The sequence below is a fragment of the Cervus elaphus genome, chromosome 5 (genome assembly GCF_910594005.1).
Source record: "Cervus elaphus chromosome 5, mCerEla1.1, whole genome shotgun sequence".
NCBI classification, from domain to species: Eukaryota; Metazoa; Chordata; class Mammalia; order Artiodactyla; family Cervidae; genus Cervus; species Cervus elaphus.
Window position 1 is genome coordinate 14,934,464 of NC_057819.1, and position 16,012 is coordinate 14,950,475.

Consider the following 16,012-nt stretch of genomic DNA (forward strand, 5'->3'; position numbering starts at 1 on the left):
GAGAAGGTGCTTTTACGGCTGAATTTCTGTTGAATCTGGACAAACGAGAGTATCAGGGAGAATGGGGCAGACCATAATATTCCTTCAGGGACCTAACAGTTGTCTGAGTCAGGAAGTCCTTTCTCATGTCTAGCCTGCATCTCTCCCACTTTCCCTGGGCTCTGTTGCCTTTTGCCAAGTCTTTGCATGGAAAATGCAGACCAGCTGCTCTTCCACCAGCTCCTGTTGGCAGGTAGTAGCTGGGCCTTTGTGTTCTTAACAATGCTACCCCCTCCCTGGATGTCTAAAAAATCAGCAAATGTGGGTTACAACTGGACAGAAGGGAGCCGATTCCAGGCACTGCAGGTAAAGTGGCTTTGAGCAGATAGAGAAGAGGCGGAACATAGGAGCTGGTCTTTCAGGCCAGAAAGAAACTCATTGGGTTTTCTACTAATTTGCTTCGCTTGGGAAATGTTTCTGAGCCCTGTGGCTGTGGAGGTGTCTAGCAGGAGGTCGCCGAGCTGTTTGCTTAGCTCTGGGACTTCAATATAACTGAGCACTTGGGTCTCTGCTTCCTTTTCGCTCTATTTCTGAGAGGCATTTGGAAAATTGAGTCTCAGACAGCAGAGCCTGGATAATCTCACAGGCCAGTGATTTTGAAGCTTATTTTGGGTCACAGACTAACAGCAACGTTACTCCTTGATAACGGTCAAGGAGTAAGTCCAAGCACTGCTGGTCTGTATGTCAGGAGCTCCCTGTCTAAAACTGTTTGGCCGTCTTAACCTCAGGAAGACTATCTTTTCCCCCTTTCTCCAGCACCCTTTCTCCTCCACAGAAATGGAGTTTCCATTTTAGAGGCAGCCTTAAGGCAAGTTCTCAGTGCCTTCCCCTAATTGCTATGGACTGAAAGTTTATGTTCCCCCCTTCCACCAAATTCATCAGTTGAAACCTAACCTTTATGTGATGGTATGTGGAGGTGAGGCCTTTGGGAGATGATGAAGTGATGAGGTTGGAGCACTCATGAATGGGATTAGTGCCCTCATAAAAGAGATCCAGAGAGAGCCTTTGCTCTTCTGCCACGTGAGAGCACAGTCATAAGAAAGCAGTCTATGAGCCAGGAAGCAGGTCTGCACCGAACGTCAGATCTACCGGTGCCAGCCTCCAGAACAGTGACAAATACATTTCTGTTGTTTATGAGCCACCCAGTCTATGGTATTCTGTTACAGCAGCCCAGACAGACTAAGACACTGATCATTTCATCATGATGCCCCACAAAGGTCCCTGAGCCTATTAACCCTCCTGTCCTGTCCTCAGTATTGAGCCCTACTACTCAGGCTTGAAGTTCAAGGTTATATATTTTTTAACTGGTCACTGTCTGACCAAGGTGGAAGGAAATAGTCATCAGACTGCAATGGCTCAGATTTCAGCAGGACTTTAAGGGTCTTTCTGGTGGGGTCAAGGCCTCCTCTGCTTCTTCCCTACAGCACAGATCTTAGGAGTTACTGCAGGCCAGTGATGATAAACTCTGATACCTAGAGCAGGTAGGTAAGGCAAATCAGTAAAGCCAGCTGGGTAATCTTGAGACAGAACACTTGCTTGCATATCAAACACATAAGAATATTCTTTATTCTTACAAAACATTGAAATCTTTCTCATCTTCCCTGAAATGTGTGAATCTCTTGGTCCATATCTACCTACCACTTATCCTAACTATTATAAGAAAACCAACAGTGCTAATGTTATGATAAATGACAACGAACAGTTGGTGGTAATAAGAGGAGCATACTGGAGAGTGGTGGGGATTGGGGCAAACTGGAGAGCCCATGCCCTGTGTAGTGGGGGCAGCAGTTACTCAGTCTGGGCAGACTATTTCCCCATAAGAATATAGGCTCAATGTGGTCAGATTGTCCATGTTCGTAAGAGAAGTTGCAAATATGATAGTTACATAAAAAATTGAAACACTGGCAATAAATTCAAAATATAAATATAAGTTATCTATAGGACAATATAGTGCAAACCTAACAAATCATGTCTACAGCCTGGATCTGGCCTGAGTCTGCCCCTCTCTGCCCTCCTTTGTCTTGGGAGGGTTTGCATTATGGCAACACCCTTTACTTTCAACTGAGAAAATATGAAGAAAACTCAAGCTCTATTTGTTCACTTAATCATTGATGGATAACAATAGTCCTCACACTCACAATATGACCTGGATTTTTGAGGACAGCATAATAGAAAACTAAAATTGTGCCTTGTCCACCAGACATTCCTAGGTGTCATTGTAGGAGACAGAGTGCTTGGCCACTGGCATCATGGGTCTGGCCTACTATTGCATCCCTGATGTCCTTTTCCTGGCCAGCCATTGGCAGCTAAGGAAAGCAAGTTCCACTGACGCTCTGGAATGTACCATCCTCCCCCATGAAGCTACGTACAGAGGCTACGGGTCACTGCTTACATGGGTTGGTGGTGAAAAGTGCTGTCCAAAGACTAAGCATTGAAAGAACGAGCTTGGCAACCCAGCCTGTGCCATCCAAGGCTTGAGGTGGGTGGAGGGAAGGAAGAAGATGGCCATTCCAGTAGTACTTTGCTGCAGCGCAGGGGAGGGGTGGGAAATTCACATGCTTCACCAGGGTTGCTCTGTTACCTGCCTGGGCAGGTGAGAAACAGGCTCTGCTAATCTCTAGCCAGATCTAGACACTCTCAGGAAACCATATTGACTCTGTTGTTAAAACCCTCCTCAGCAAATTGGCAAAGACTGAAAAGTCCGGTAACACTCCAAGCTGGAAAGGCTGGGGGGAAATAGTCATTCTCCTACTTATCAGATAGGAATGGTGCAACCTCTGTGGTGAGCAATCTGGCCATTTCTGTCCAAGTCACAACTGTATATGACCTTTGACTCAACAACTGCTTCTAGGAATTTATTCTTTTGATAAGCCCACCCATCTGCCAATGAGGTATTTGCACAAGGTCATTCATTATAGTGATGTCGTGGCAAAATATTGGTGATAGGCCATGTGTTCATTTTGGAGGCCTGGTTCAATAAATATGGCAGAGCCACAAAAGGGAATATTATGCAGCCATGAAAAGAGAACCAGGACTCTCTTCACCTACTAATCAGGACTAGTCTCCAAGATACATTAATACGTGAAAGAACAAGGTACAAAACAACACAGGCATATGGTGGAGATATTGTGGGTTCATTTTTGGACCAACAGTAATCCAGCAAATATCACAATAAAGTGAGTCACATGAGCTTTTTGGCTTCCCAGTGCATATAAAGGTTACATGCATTTTTATACTGTACTATGTGTGTGTGCATAAGTCACTTCAGTAGTATCTGACTCTCTGTGACCCTATGGACTGTAACCCACCAGGCTCCTCTGTCCATGAGACTCTCCAGCCAAGAATACTGGACTAGGTTGCCATACCCTCCTCCAGGGGATCTTCCCAACCCAGGGATCAAACCTGCATCTCTTACATCTCCTGCATTGCCAGGCGGGTTGTTTACCACTAGCACCACGTGGGAAGCCCATTCTGTACTTCTTATGCTGTAGTCTATATGCTGTGCAATAACCTTGTGTCTAAAAATGCACATACTTTAGCTTAAAAATAATGCAATTGGAAGAATGGCACCAACAGACTTGCTCAATGCAGGGTTGCCACAAACCTTCAATTCATACACACACACACACACACACACAAATTATACATGTAATAAAATGAAGTGCAATAGCATGAGGTTTGCCTATATGTGTGATGTGTTCTCATCTGTATAAAAACATAAGAAAATAATGTGTATGTATTTGTTTGTCTATGCATAAAACATTGCTAAAAGGGCTACAAAAATGATGAATAATGAATACTGCTTGCCTCTGGGGAGTGAAGCTATGTGGCTGGGATGAGGGAATGAGAAGAAGCTTTTACCATCTATCTTTTTTACCTTCTAAATTCAGAATCATGTGAATATCTTTCCCGGTAGAAACAATGAAAATTTGAAAACTGGCAAGCTAGCAAAGAAAACCCACCAAATCAAAGCCCAAAGCCACAGTCCAGGGTAAGTGCTGCTAGCCTCAGCCCCCACGCCATTTCTCCAGCCACGAAGGCTGGTTTTTTCCCCAAGGTGGCTTGGCACTTGTCTTTCCAAGAACATTCAGGGAACCGTGGAGTGTGGGTACCAGGCTGACACCACCACATACCTGCTCCTTCTCTGAGTACGGGTTGTTGAGGACGACGGGCATGTTGCCCTTCCCCCACAGATCATTGAAGACTCGGTCGTTCTCCACGCCGAGGGGCAGAGGTTTATGTGATTTGCCGTCCAGGTCTCTGAAAGGCAAGGCAGGAGAGGTTGAGGAAGACGCGACATCTGGAGTGACCGGCTGGTCACCCTGGTCTGAAAGCCCTGAGTCCGTGACGAACCCTCAGGGTTTCACCCACATGACCCTCCATGTAGCCAAGGAGCTTTGGGTCCACAGCCTGCTGCTTCGCAGGATCAAGCGTGAAGGTGAGCTCAACTGACTTGGCACCCACGGCTGGCACATACCCGTTGTGCGGAGACAGTTTCAGGATGACTGTGACATAGACTTTGTTTCTCCCTCCCCTGCCCCCAATTTCCTGATCTAGGAAGCCAGGAGGCCCCTCTCCTAGCAGAATCCCCTGCAGAACCCCTGGACGGCTTAGCATCTATGAAACCTAATGGTAGAAGATACAGGAAGCAGGAGGGACAGGTCAGAAAACCAGTCCTGTGGGCCAACGGCAACTAAGCACTGATCACAAGGCTAATGGTACCAGCCCAGGATACACAGGAATGATTCTGAAAATAAGGGGAACACAGCGACAAAAAAACTATTAATACTGTCGGTGTTGATTAAGAACTTACTGGTGTGTCAAGCACTTATATGTTTTAGTGAATTTAGTCCTTGGGACAGCCCGATGAGGTCAGAATGAATGTTTGTCACCATTGTACAGACGGCATAAGTGAGACAGAAGCTAAGTCACTCAAGGTATTGCAGTCTGTCACTGTTGTTCAGTTGCTAAGTTGTGTCCGACTTTTTGTGACCCCCATGGATTGTAGCACGCCAGGCTTCCTTGTCTTCCATATCTCCCAGAGTTTGCTCCAATTCAGGTTCATTGAGTTGGTTTTCCAGCCTACTCGTCACGTTTATTCTGAAGTGGAGGCTGTTACTATTACCCTCACTTATCATCACCACCATCATTCTTACAATCGGTAACATCACCATCCAACTTTTCCTTATCAGCATCAGCATCGCTGTCACCACCGCCATCAAAAGTGCCCTCATCAACACCAATGTTGACATCATCATTTTCATTATCACCAACATTATTGCCAAAATCATTCTCATCCTTCTCATCACCATCACCTTCGTCCCATCAGAATCTTCATGACCATCACCATGTTCATTACCACCATCACCACCCTTGTGATCATTATCAGATGAGGAAACTGAGGCTCAGAGAGGTTAAACCACTCACCTAAGTCTCATAGTCAGGGTTGAAGGAGTTGGGGTTCAAACCCAGGCTTATTCCTGACTCTAAGCATGAAGCTTTCCTGGCTCTCTGCCCTTGAACTCAGATAGGTTCAGGAAGAGGCTATCTTGGCTAGACCATCCTCTGAGCTGGAGGGAAGTCGTGGCTGAGATGGGACTGACTGCGTCAAAATCCAGACCTCCCAACCTGCCCCACCTCGTCTCCATCCTTCTGCCCTCCTGCTTTCTAACTGTCTGCCTCTTTCTAACCTCCCTCCATTTCACTCAATGGCATCTGTCTGTTCCCCAACTTTGGGCAATGTGGCTTGCTCTGTGGTCCATCTCACTTTTGGTCCCAGGTGTGGAGGCTGGCCGTATCCAGCTCTCCATCCTATGTTCCCAGCTTCGGGGACTCTTGGCTCCATAAATTCCCCCAGCTCCCAACCTGGTGCTGACAGTCATTTGGGATGACTCAGGGGCCAGGGCCTGGGCTCTGAGTGTAAGGCCCTAGGTGGCCCCTCTGGCTGCTCGGACGGAGCCACCCAGAAGGCCCTCCTTGCTTTGTCTGGCCGCTTCCTGGTGGCCCATGCTGAAACCACTTCTGCTCATCTTGCTTGGAGAGGTCTGCAGTTGTAAGAGGGAACATCATGTTTTACTCTCTTAAAAATGTCACCAAAACACAGCAGGAGTGGTTCTTGATTACAGACATTTCCCAAGCCAGCGGTTTACCTACATGGTGATAAACAGAGCCATTGTCTGCGGAGACGGATGTTCTAAATGTCACGCAGCCCCTCTCAGTGCTAAAACTCCAGCTCCGAGGATGTCATGTGACCATAAGTGGGGAATCAGCAGAGAAGAGAGGAGTTTAGCGCTGTTTGAGTGTTGGTAATGTACCAGGTACCAGCACAGAAGTTATTTCATTCCTCTCAGTAGATATTAAAAGCCTCCCTATTTTACAGATGCAACAACTGAGACCAGAGGGGTTATGTTAATTTCCCAAGGTTTCTCAGCAAACACAAAGCAGAGCTGGGATTTGAAACTAGGTCTGACTGATGCTCGGCCCAGATCCTTCCTTTTTTGTAAACAGACTGGGAAAACGAGTCAGGATGCATAGGATAAGCCAGAGGCTAAAGAGCTAGGAATCCAGCATCTCTCACTGAATGAGGCCAGTTTACAAAGATTACAGGCTATGATTACCCAGGTGACCCTTAAAACGGCTCACACAGCTTGTCTTGTGTGAATCTGCAGGGAGAGGTGCTTTTATCATCATCCTTTGCTTTTTTTTTTTTTTTTTTAAAAAAAGCCTTTAACACTTTTGTTTAAATAATATATTTGAAGTGTTTTGTCAACACAAACTTAGGTAAGAGCCCTGTGATGAGCCGGGGAAGAATATTTTTATTTGAGACAACTGTAATGAGGTGAACGAAACTAGAGCCTGTTATACAGAGTGAAGTCAGAAAGAGAAAAGCAAATGTTATATGTTAACACATATCTATGGAATCTAGAAAAATGGTACTGATGAACCTGTTAGCCTGGCAGGAATAGAGATGCAGGTGTAGAGGATGGTCTTGAGGACATGGCAGGGGAAGGAGAGGCTGGGAAGAATAGCAGAGAGCAGCATGGAAATATATACACCACCGTGCGTAAAAGAGAGAGCTGATGGGAAGCTTCTGAGTAACACAGGGAGCCCAGGCCCCATGCTCTGTGATGACCCAGAGGAGTAGGATGGGGGTGGATGGGAGGGAGGCTCAAGAAGGAGGGGGTATGACTTGCTTTATTGTACAGCAGAAACCAACATAACAGTGGAAAGCAATTATCCTCCAATTTAAAACAAGAATATTTTTAACATGGGACCACAGGGAACATCCTTCAGCACCTGACAAGAAGTTATTTTGCCTCTCTGCATCCAGGGACAAAATCAGGAGTAGATTTACGTAGATTCTCCCGGCCCCAGGTTTTCAGTAAAAGTCAGCTCTGAGGAAGATGAGCAGTTTATTGCCATGAATTTGCTTAGCCTGGGATGTGTCTGTTTGCTAGGTTTATACGGGCAGTGGGATCCATGGGCTGTGGATTGGGTGGAGCTGGGTTCAACTCTCAGCTTTGCTGGTTGTAAGCTGTGTGACTTTGGATATTATGGTCACTTAAGCTTTCTAGTTCTCAGCATACTCATCTCTAAAAAAGGGTTAATAATAAAACCCAGTTCATGGGGTTACTGCAACAGGAGGTAAGGCTCACAGCACTTAGCCTGTGGCATCTGCTACTGCTTTGACTACTGATGTGTCTGTAGGCTGATCAGACAGAAGCAGAGAAAGGAAAATGCTAGTTCTTTCTAAAACAGTCAAGATTCCTCTAAGTCAGCACGGTCTAGGAGAACTTTCTGAGTCAATGGAAACATTCCACGTCTGCTTGCGTTTTTGGTATTTTAGCCATGGACCACATGAGGCAACCGAATACTTGAAATGTGCTTAGGGACTTCCCTTGTCATCCAGCGGTTAAGACTCTGCGCTTCCACTGCAGGGGTCATGGGTTCAATCCCTTGGTGGAACAAAGATCCCCTATGTGGCTCAGCTAAAAAAAAAAAGCACCTATTGTCACTGAGGGATTAATTGAATTTTTAATTTTATTTCACTTTAATTAGCTATATATAGTTAGTGGCTATAGCACTGGGTGGTGCTGGCCAAAGCCTTAATGTCTCTAAAGACTGAAGGCATATACGGCTCCTAACTGAGAAAGGGGCATCTTCCCTGGGGGCTTATGGGGACACAGGCAGGGATGTCTGCACTCAGACACTTTCTTTTTTAATTGAAGGATAGTTGACTTACAATGTTGCATTAGTCTCAAGTGTACAGCAAAGTGATTCAGTCATACATACATACATTGCTATTGTTTAATCATTAAGTTGTATCCAACTCTTTTGGGACTCCATGGACTGTAGCCTGCCAAGGTGCTCTGTCCCTGGGATTTCCCTGGCAAGGATATTGGAGTGGGTTGCCATTTCTTTTTCATGGGTTCATATACATATATATGTGTATATATACTACATATACACATATATATGTACATATATATATAAATGCACATATATTATATACAAGGATTCCCAGGTGGCTCAGTAGTAAAAAATCTGCCTGCTAATGCAGGAGCCATGGGTTTGATCCCTGGGTTGAGAAGATCCCCTGGTGTAGGAAATGGCAACCCACTCCAGTATTCTTGCCTCGAGAATCCCATGGACAGAGGAGCCTGGCGGGCTGTAGTCTCTGGGGTCACAAAAAGTCAGACACCACTGAGCTACTCAGCACAGCAGAGAGTATATTTGATTTACAGTGTTGTGTTAGTTCAGGTGTCTAGCAAATCGATTCACTGATACACACATACAGACACACACACATATATGTTTTCAGATTCCTTTCTATTACAGGTTATTATAAGATATTGAGTATAGTTTCCTGTGTTATGCAGTACAACCTTGCTTTTTTTAAAAAACTATTTTCTATACAGTAGTGTGCAAATGTTAACCCCACACTCTTAATTTATCTCCCCCTTCCGCTAGATAAATTTGTTTCCTATATCTATGAGTCTATTTCTGTTTTGTAAATAAGTTCATTTGTATCATTTTTTCAGATTCCACACATAAGTGGTATTATATGGTATTTGTCTTTGTCTGACTGACTTCACTCAGTACGATATTCTCTAGGTCTATCCATGTTGCTGCAAATGGCATTATTTCATTCTTTTTTATGGCTGAGAAATTGCCCATTGAGCTATTATGTCTTGTTTACAGAGCCTAGGGATTTGGGAATTCTCTGCTTCCTTTCCAGACTCCCACCTTCCATCATTCTTAGCCCCGGCCTCCGCTCTCCTCTCTTCCCAGGGAGCACACTATGTCCACTCCTACATCTATCCTTGCCCTCCCTGGAATGCCCTTTCATCTCCCCTCTGTTAAGAGTCAACTCCTACTCACTGTTACAAGGCCCATTTCACACACCACCTCTCCTGGGAGTTAAATAAGATCATGCTTGTAAAATGCCTAGTATACAGTCAGCTCTGACCAAACATGAACTGTATGTGATCCCTGGGTCAGGAAGATCCCCTGGAGAAGAGAATGGCTACCTATTCCAGTATTCTTGCCTGGAGAATCCCATGGAGAGAGGAACCTACTGGGCTACAGTCCACGGGGTTGCAAACAGTTGGACACCACTGAGCAACTAACATTTAACTTGTGGTGATTGAAGTCCAGAGAGATTAGGTAACTTGTCAAGATCATACCACCAGTGAGAAGCAAAGGACGTTTTGCAATCAAATGTCTCTTTCTCGCTGCCTTCCTCATTGAGAATCACTGAGAACAGGGCTTGGGGGGGGGCATTTGATTGGATTTCACACTCACGAAGAACCTCAAATTTAGATATCGAATGTTTCCCCCCAAATGAGGTGGTGGTAGGTAGGTAGTTAGTGAATGTGTTTATCCACTAAATGCAATTTTGGTAACTCCGGGTTATCATTTCTTCATTTAAGTTAATACACTGGGAGCCCACAGATGGAGGTAGATGGGGCCTGGCTTGACTTCTGAGAAGCCTGAATGGTGACTCTCCTTGGCCAGTTACTTTTGAGTCTTGGTCCTGCCCAGCTGCCTGAGGGATCTTGGTTTAGATCAGAAATTCTCAGCCTGTAACTACTGGAATTTGGGTTCAGATAATTCTTTATAGTGGGGGCTGCCCTGTGCATTGGAGAATGTTTAACAGCATCCTTGGTCTCTCCTCACTAGACACCAGTAACATCTCTATCACCAGCTGTGACAAATGAAAACATCCCAGGACGTCGATCAATGTCCCCATGGGGAGGGGAGGAACTAGACTCCTCCCTATTGAGAAGCAGGGCTTAGCTTCAATCAAGGACCCCAAACCCATGCTTCCCAGCTCTCCCATCCTTGACCCATACCCACCCGGGGGTCTATGAGGATTTATTTACTAGCTGTCCCTTGTTCCCAGACGAGACTGAGGAACCTGCCTTTGCTCAGCGGCTCCCACATCTGCTTGGTGTTCTTATTCCCCTGAAAAGACATCCTCCAGTGAATCTGGCATTGTGGCAGACCAGCAAGGCCAGAGCCATCATGTGGTCAAGCTTGGTGGTTCTCAAACGTCAGGGTGCATCAGAATCAATTGAGGGGCTTGTTAAAATTTCCCCTAGCCCATCTCCGGAGAGTCTGAAATAGTGGGAAGCCTGGACTCTGCATTGTCAAAAGCACCCACATCAGCCAGAGACAGCTGTGAGGACCTCTTTCCCTGGGAGAACTCTGGGCTAGACGCATGCAGTGAGCAGCCAGGTGCCCTCCTGGCTAGAAGCGCCGCCCGCCCCCAGCTCTTCTCCCCTCCGGCCCCCGCCTTAGTGTGAGGCCCTCCCTCCTACCTGGCGAGCATCTTCTGTGCTTCTTGGCAAGAACTAAACTAAAGCCCTTTCCTTCCACTTCACTAGTTGGATCCTCATACTCAAGCCAAGAGTCGGTCTAGCATCTCTAAACCTTCTGAGGATCTTTGCCAGATCCTTTCAACCGAGGCTCCCTGATCTCTCAGGCATGGGGATGGGGGTCCCAGGCTGGACTCCACAGGCAGTCTGCACGTGTATCGGCTGGCCCCATGCTGACCACCAATCTCCCCCGACCAAGGACCCAGGATGGGGAGCAGGTGGGCCAGGCCTGGGTGCAGGGCGCAGCCTGGAGGTGGGGGCCGCCCGCTCTGGCCCAACCAGGCGAGGAGGCCGCCGAGGAGCAGCTGGTCCTGGCAGGAAGCCCTGCCCGTGTCTCTCCGCAGACACCACGCTCTCTCCGACTCCCCCGCCTCGCCCTCCACACTCCAATGGTCTTTGGCTTCTGCTTCTACCTGGTTGCAGATTCTGAGAGCTGAGTCGAAGCAGGAAGATTTGGGGGGCTGTGCAAGCAGGTGTGGGGTCTCTGTGCAGCTTTCTTTCTAGATTCCATCATGTGGGAGTTGGGAGGGGTGGTTCTTGATAAAGGTACGCTCTTCAGAGCAGGAATTCCATGGTGAGCGCTGTAGCTGAGAAGTGAGGCAAGGGCCTCTGGGCTCAAAAACAACCATGACTCTCATTCCTAAGATCACAAAAGCTGGGCAGGATTCTCCAACTCATGTCTGTAGGTCCCAGGCTATGGGGGATGGGGCTGAATTTGGATCCCAGCTCCTGAGGCCGATTGTCTTACTGGGATGTGACTTCTTGCTAACAGCCCCTCTGATATATCTTTTTTTTTTTTTTTGAGAGGCTGGGAATAGGTTTTAATGTAAAATATCTTGATTTATCTGTTTTGCCACAAATTCACTTTTTAAGAAAAAGTTTTTTTGGCTATGCCCCATGGCATGTGGGATCTTAATGCCCCGACCAGGGATTGAATCCACGTCCCTTGCATTGCAAGGTGGATTATTAACCACTGAGCCACCAGGGAAGTTCCAAGGTGTGTTGTTTTAAGGCACCAAGGTTGTGGTCATACGTTAGCAGCCACAGGAATGATGGCGGATACAACGAGCGAGGGGGGGATGGCTGATGGTCCTGCCCCGGGGTCTATGTCTGACCTTACTGCTTATCACTCTCCTCCTACTTGCTACACTCAAGGCCTCCCAACCTCGTTCCTGCCTCAGGACCTTTGCTCCGGCTGTGCCCTCTGCCAGGAACACCCCTGCCTAGATTTTGCATGGTTCTGGCCTTGGTACAGATGCCTGCAGAGAGGTTTTCCCCAACCTTCCAATCTAACATGCTACCCAACCCCAAGCCACTTCTCTTGAAACCACTGTATTATCTCCTTCGCAGCACGTATCACTATCTAAAACGACTGCATGTGTCTATTTATTATTCCTTGCGTGTTGTCTATGAGATGACTCTGTAGTGGATCATCAGTGGATCCCCAGCTCTGAGGACAGTATCTGAGGCAGAATAGATGCTCCATAAATATCCAGTGACTGAGAGATGCTGAGAAACCATCAGTGACATGCAATTTGAGGTGAGTGAGCTTATTTCTCCTCCAGAATGAGGGGCTGGGTGCCCACCAGACCAGGTGGCAGGGACATCCATGGGAGGAGGGCACAGAGCAAGCACATTAACTGGTATAAATAGGGCCCCTGTCCCCTGCCTGGGAAAGAGTGCATGGTGTTGGGGGGCGGTGCTGGAAGTCACTCACACTCGAACGGTCAGGGTGAGCATGAAAAGTTGCTCCCAGATTCTGCATGATGGCAAAGTTATCAGAGTTAATTCCTGAGTTGAAAAATGCCCCCGAAAATAGAGAAAGAATTAAAAAAAACAGTAGAAAAGAAAAAATGAAAATGCCACCAGAGTGATCCACAGCCATGAGAAAGGTCAAGTGCAGCCTAGGAGGAGGGTCTCTAAGGCAGACAGTCCTGGCATCAGTGCTGACATTGGCTAATCTGAAGGTCATCTCTCTAGGGAGGCTGTCTTTAGTAGATGGCAACCTCAGGGCCTTGGTTTCCCCTCCAGTCTGAGAAAATACTCTGATATCCTCAGAAATTTGATGGCTAGTGGTTAAGGGCACTGTGGCCAACAGTGCCATCTACAAGCTTATTAGAGGTCAAGAACGTGGGCTTAGGCTCAAGTTCTGGCTTTGCTGCAGGCTGGCTGTGTGACCTGGCACAAGTGACTGCACCTCTCTGAGCCTTGGTTTCCTATCAGGAAAATGGGGTGCTATGTGCAGTAAGTGAATTACTTGATGTGAAAACCATAGCCTGGGGCCAGGCCCACCTGGAGTGCTCAGCAGAGGCTGGCTAACATGACGGGGATGAAACTCAGGCTTGTCACAGGAGGAGGCCCCCTCCCCACCAAAGAGCTGATTCTCTAGGGTTAAAATCAACTTCTGTTCCTCCAGCCACATTGGCTTGTCTGGTTTCTTTTTAAACTCTAGACACTCACTGTGAGATTTCTAGGTGGAACCTGGATAGAATCCTGTGGCGAGTGCTGTGTGACCCTGGGCAAGTTGCTTCACCTCTCTGAGCTTCAGTTCCTTCTTCTATAGGCGGGGGCTAGAACCACAGGTCCTACGTTGGGAGCTGCATTCATACAGGTTCTAAAGAGGTGACTGTTGTGAAGGTACTCCTATAAGTAAGCAAGGGAGGGCCCTGCAAGCGGATGAGGAGTTATCAGAGCGCAGGGCGAGGTGGCTGGCCGGCTGGTCCAGATGGATGCTGGACCGTGGACCTTGGCCTCTTTAGAACCCTCCTTCAGGGCAGCAAGCTGAGCAACCTGGATATCCTCTGATATGCAGCATTTTAAAGTGACCGCTCCCAAGTACAGAAGGCCCCGAATTCGCCGCCTCCCTTCCTGATCACCCTTCACCTGCTGTCACTGCCTGCCAGGGCCCCCTCCCTCCTCCTGGGATGAAAGGAGGAGAATGTGTCTCAAGTCAACATCACTTACCTCCCCAAACACGGGCTGACACCTCAAACAACAGGACAGGGGTGCCCCCTGAGGGAAAGGGACTAGCTGCAGCAGGGAATAAGTCCAGGTCCAAGAGGAAAGAAGGATGGAAGGAGGAAAATGAGGCCAAGAGAGCAGAGGAGTCAAGGTCGCTGCGGAGAACCAGTGATGGCCCAGCCTCTGCTCGGACCCAGAAGCCACGGATGCCGAGTGGGACCCGGATGTGGGGCTCTGGGCCCAGCGGGCTGCTGGCTTCACTGTCACCCGGCAGCTAGGATGCATCTAGGATGCTGGTCTGACCCCACCCCCAAAAGCAGCCTGGATGGAAATGGGCCTGGGAGGATGAGTCATTTCCAGGCAGCCGTGTGTGCTGTGGTGCTTGAACATTCCCAGGCCAGCAGCCCCGAGATGGGCTCCAAACGACATGCTGCCTCTGGGGTTGCGTTTCCTGACTTGGGACACTGATTCATAACGAGACACTTATTTTAGCCGTGAGCAGACAGCTTTGCAATCTGTGGGGGCGCTTTTGAGGTTGTTACGACGATGGCCGATGTGTCTGACATCACAGTGGGAGGGAGGTGATGTCATGGGTGAGGGACACCCTGGCAACACAAATGACAAAGCCACTCAAGAGGAAGGGTCCTGACTGCCTTGCAAACTTTGGACATCTGCTTAGATTAAAAACAAAAATAAAAACATGAAACATGCTTCAATTTCTCAGCCAAAATCTCAATGTGGGTTTATGTATAAATTCAACTTTAAATTCTACTGAACTTGCAACTATTGGGAAATCAAAGACAGGACATCGTTTTACCAGGAATCATTCGCCATTTGGGAAAATCGCATCACCAAGGCGACGCTGTGTTGCAGGTGGTGTCTAAGTTGCCAACACAACACACCTGTGTCAATCTGCATCGTGTTTGCAGTGATTCTATCTTTAGGTGCCAACATGTGACATTCTGGTGGAGCCGTGCCTGTGCGCTGATATGTTAAATTACAGGCTCTTTTATTATAAATGACTTTTATGCTCTATCGCCTTTATTTTATCATTAGGGCATTATACTGATTTAAAAAATGTAAAGTGTGGGTAGGCTACATGCTCCATGAAGGAGCTTCTGGTTAGTGAAGGGGGCATTTCAAAATATTTGTTAAAAAAACAGAGTGAAGAGGGGGAGCTTTGCATCCAGCTATGGAGCCGGGGGGGAACACATGCTATTACATAATATTACTCATCCTTAGAGCCATTCATCTCAGTGGCTTTTGTGGAGGCACATACTTGCCCTGGGTCACTTTCTCCCAAAACGTATCTCTACCAAAGCAGTTTTTTCGGCTACTTGTGGTCAATCACACTGCAGGTGATGCTGGGTCCCTGGAAGGAGTTCCCTGATGGATGAGGGCAGCTGAGAGCTCAGATGTCACCTCCTGAGGTGGGAAATGGGTCTGTGGGAGCAGCACCCCCGGGGCAGATGGGTCTATCTCTCCCTCATTCTTGGGGACACAAAGGCTGCTTCCCCGAGGTGGTGTTTGGAGAGGCCCCTTGGGGCCTGGCTACCAAATGAGCTCCCATTAAAGTTCATGGGACTCAAGGACCTCATCCCAGCCTGGGGCCCTGTCCGCAGCCTTTATGTCCTAGACTGCAGGCTAGGAGAGGGTATTTGCTAGTATTTGCTCCTTGGATGGAGCATGCAGCTCCCACCTATAGAAGGGACTTCTCTACTTCATAACTGGAGAGTCAGACTCCGGGGCCGGGGTGGGGCTGAAACAGAGCCCTTGGGGTTCTGAGGCTCACACCCCACGCCTAGTTGAGAATCAGAACCAAGCATACGGGACATTAGACCCAGGGGCTCCACTGGCATGCAAGGTGAGATGGTCCTATTCATGGTCTCACTCCTGCTTCTGCAAGAGGCGGTGCTGAGGATGGGCGGGGCACGTATAGGATTCGGCGGGGAGAGGCCATGCCCAGGAGCCTCTGAGGACGGGCACTTCTGATGCCGCCTAGAAAAGAAGGCCAGTGATTGATTCTGGAGTCTCTAGCTGCCTTAGAACTCAAGCCCACGGGGTGAGACTTGGGAGTGCCCATTGGCTGCCCAGAAACTACCTCACGGCTACACCCGCCATCTCCACCGAGT

The 16,012-nt window shown here is 47.8% G+C and overlaps 1 protein-coding gene across 1 annotated transcript in view; it reads right to left on the bottom strand.

Annotated features, from left to right (window-relative positions):
• The window catches only part of NOS1 (nitric oxide synthase 1), a 197,042-nt gene that overhangs the window by 79,023 nt on the left and 102,007 nt on the right, over positions 1-16,012 (bottom strand). Inside the window, 1 exon segment of the mRNA XM_043901783.1 lies at positions 4,173-4,299. Within this exon segment, the coding sequence (XP_043757718.1) occupies positions 4,173-4,299 (127 nt within the window).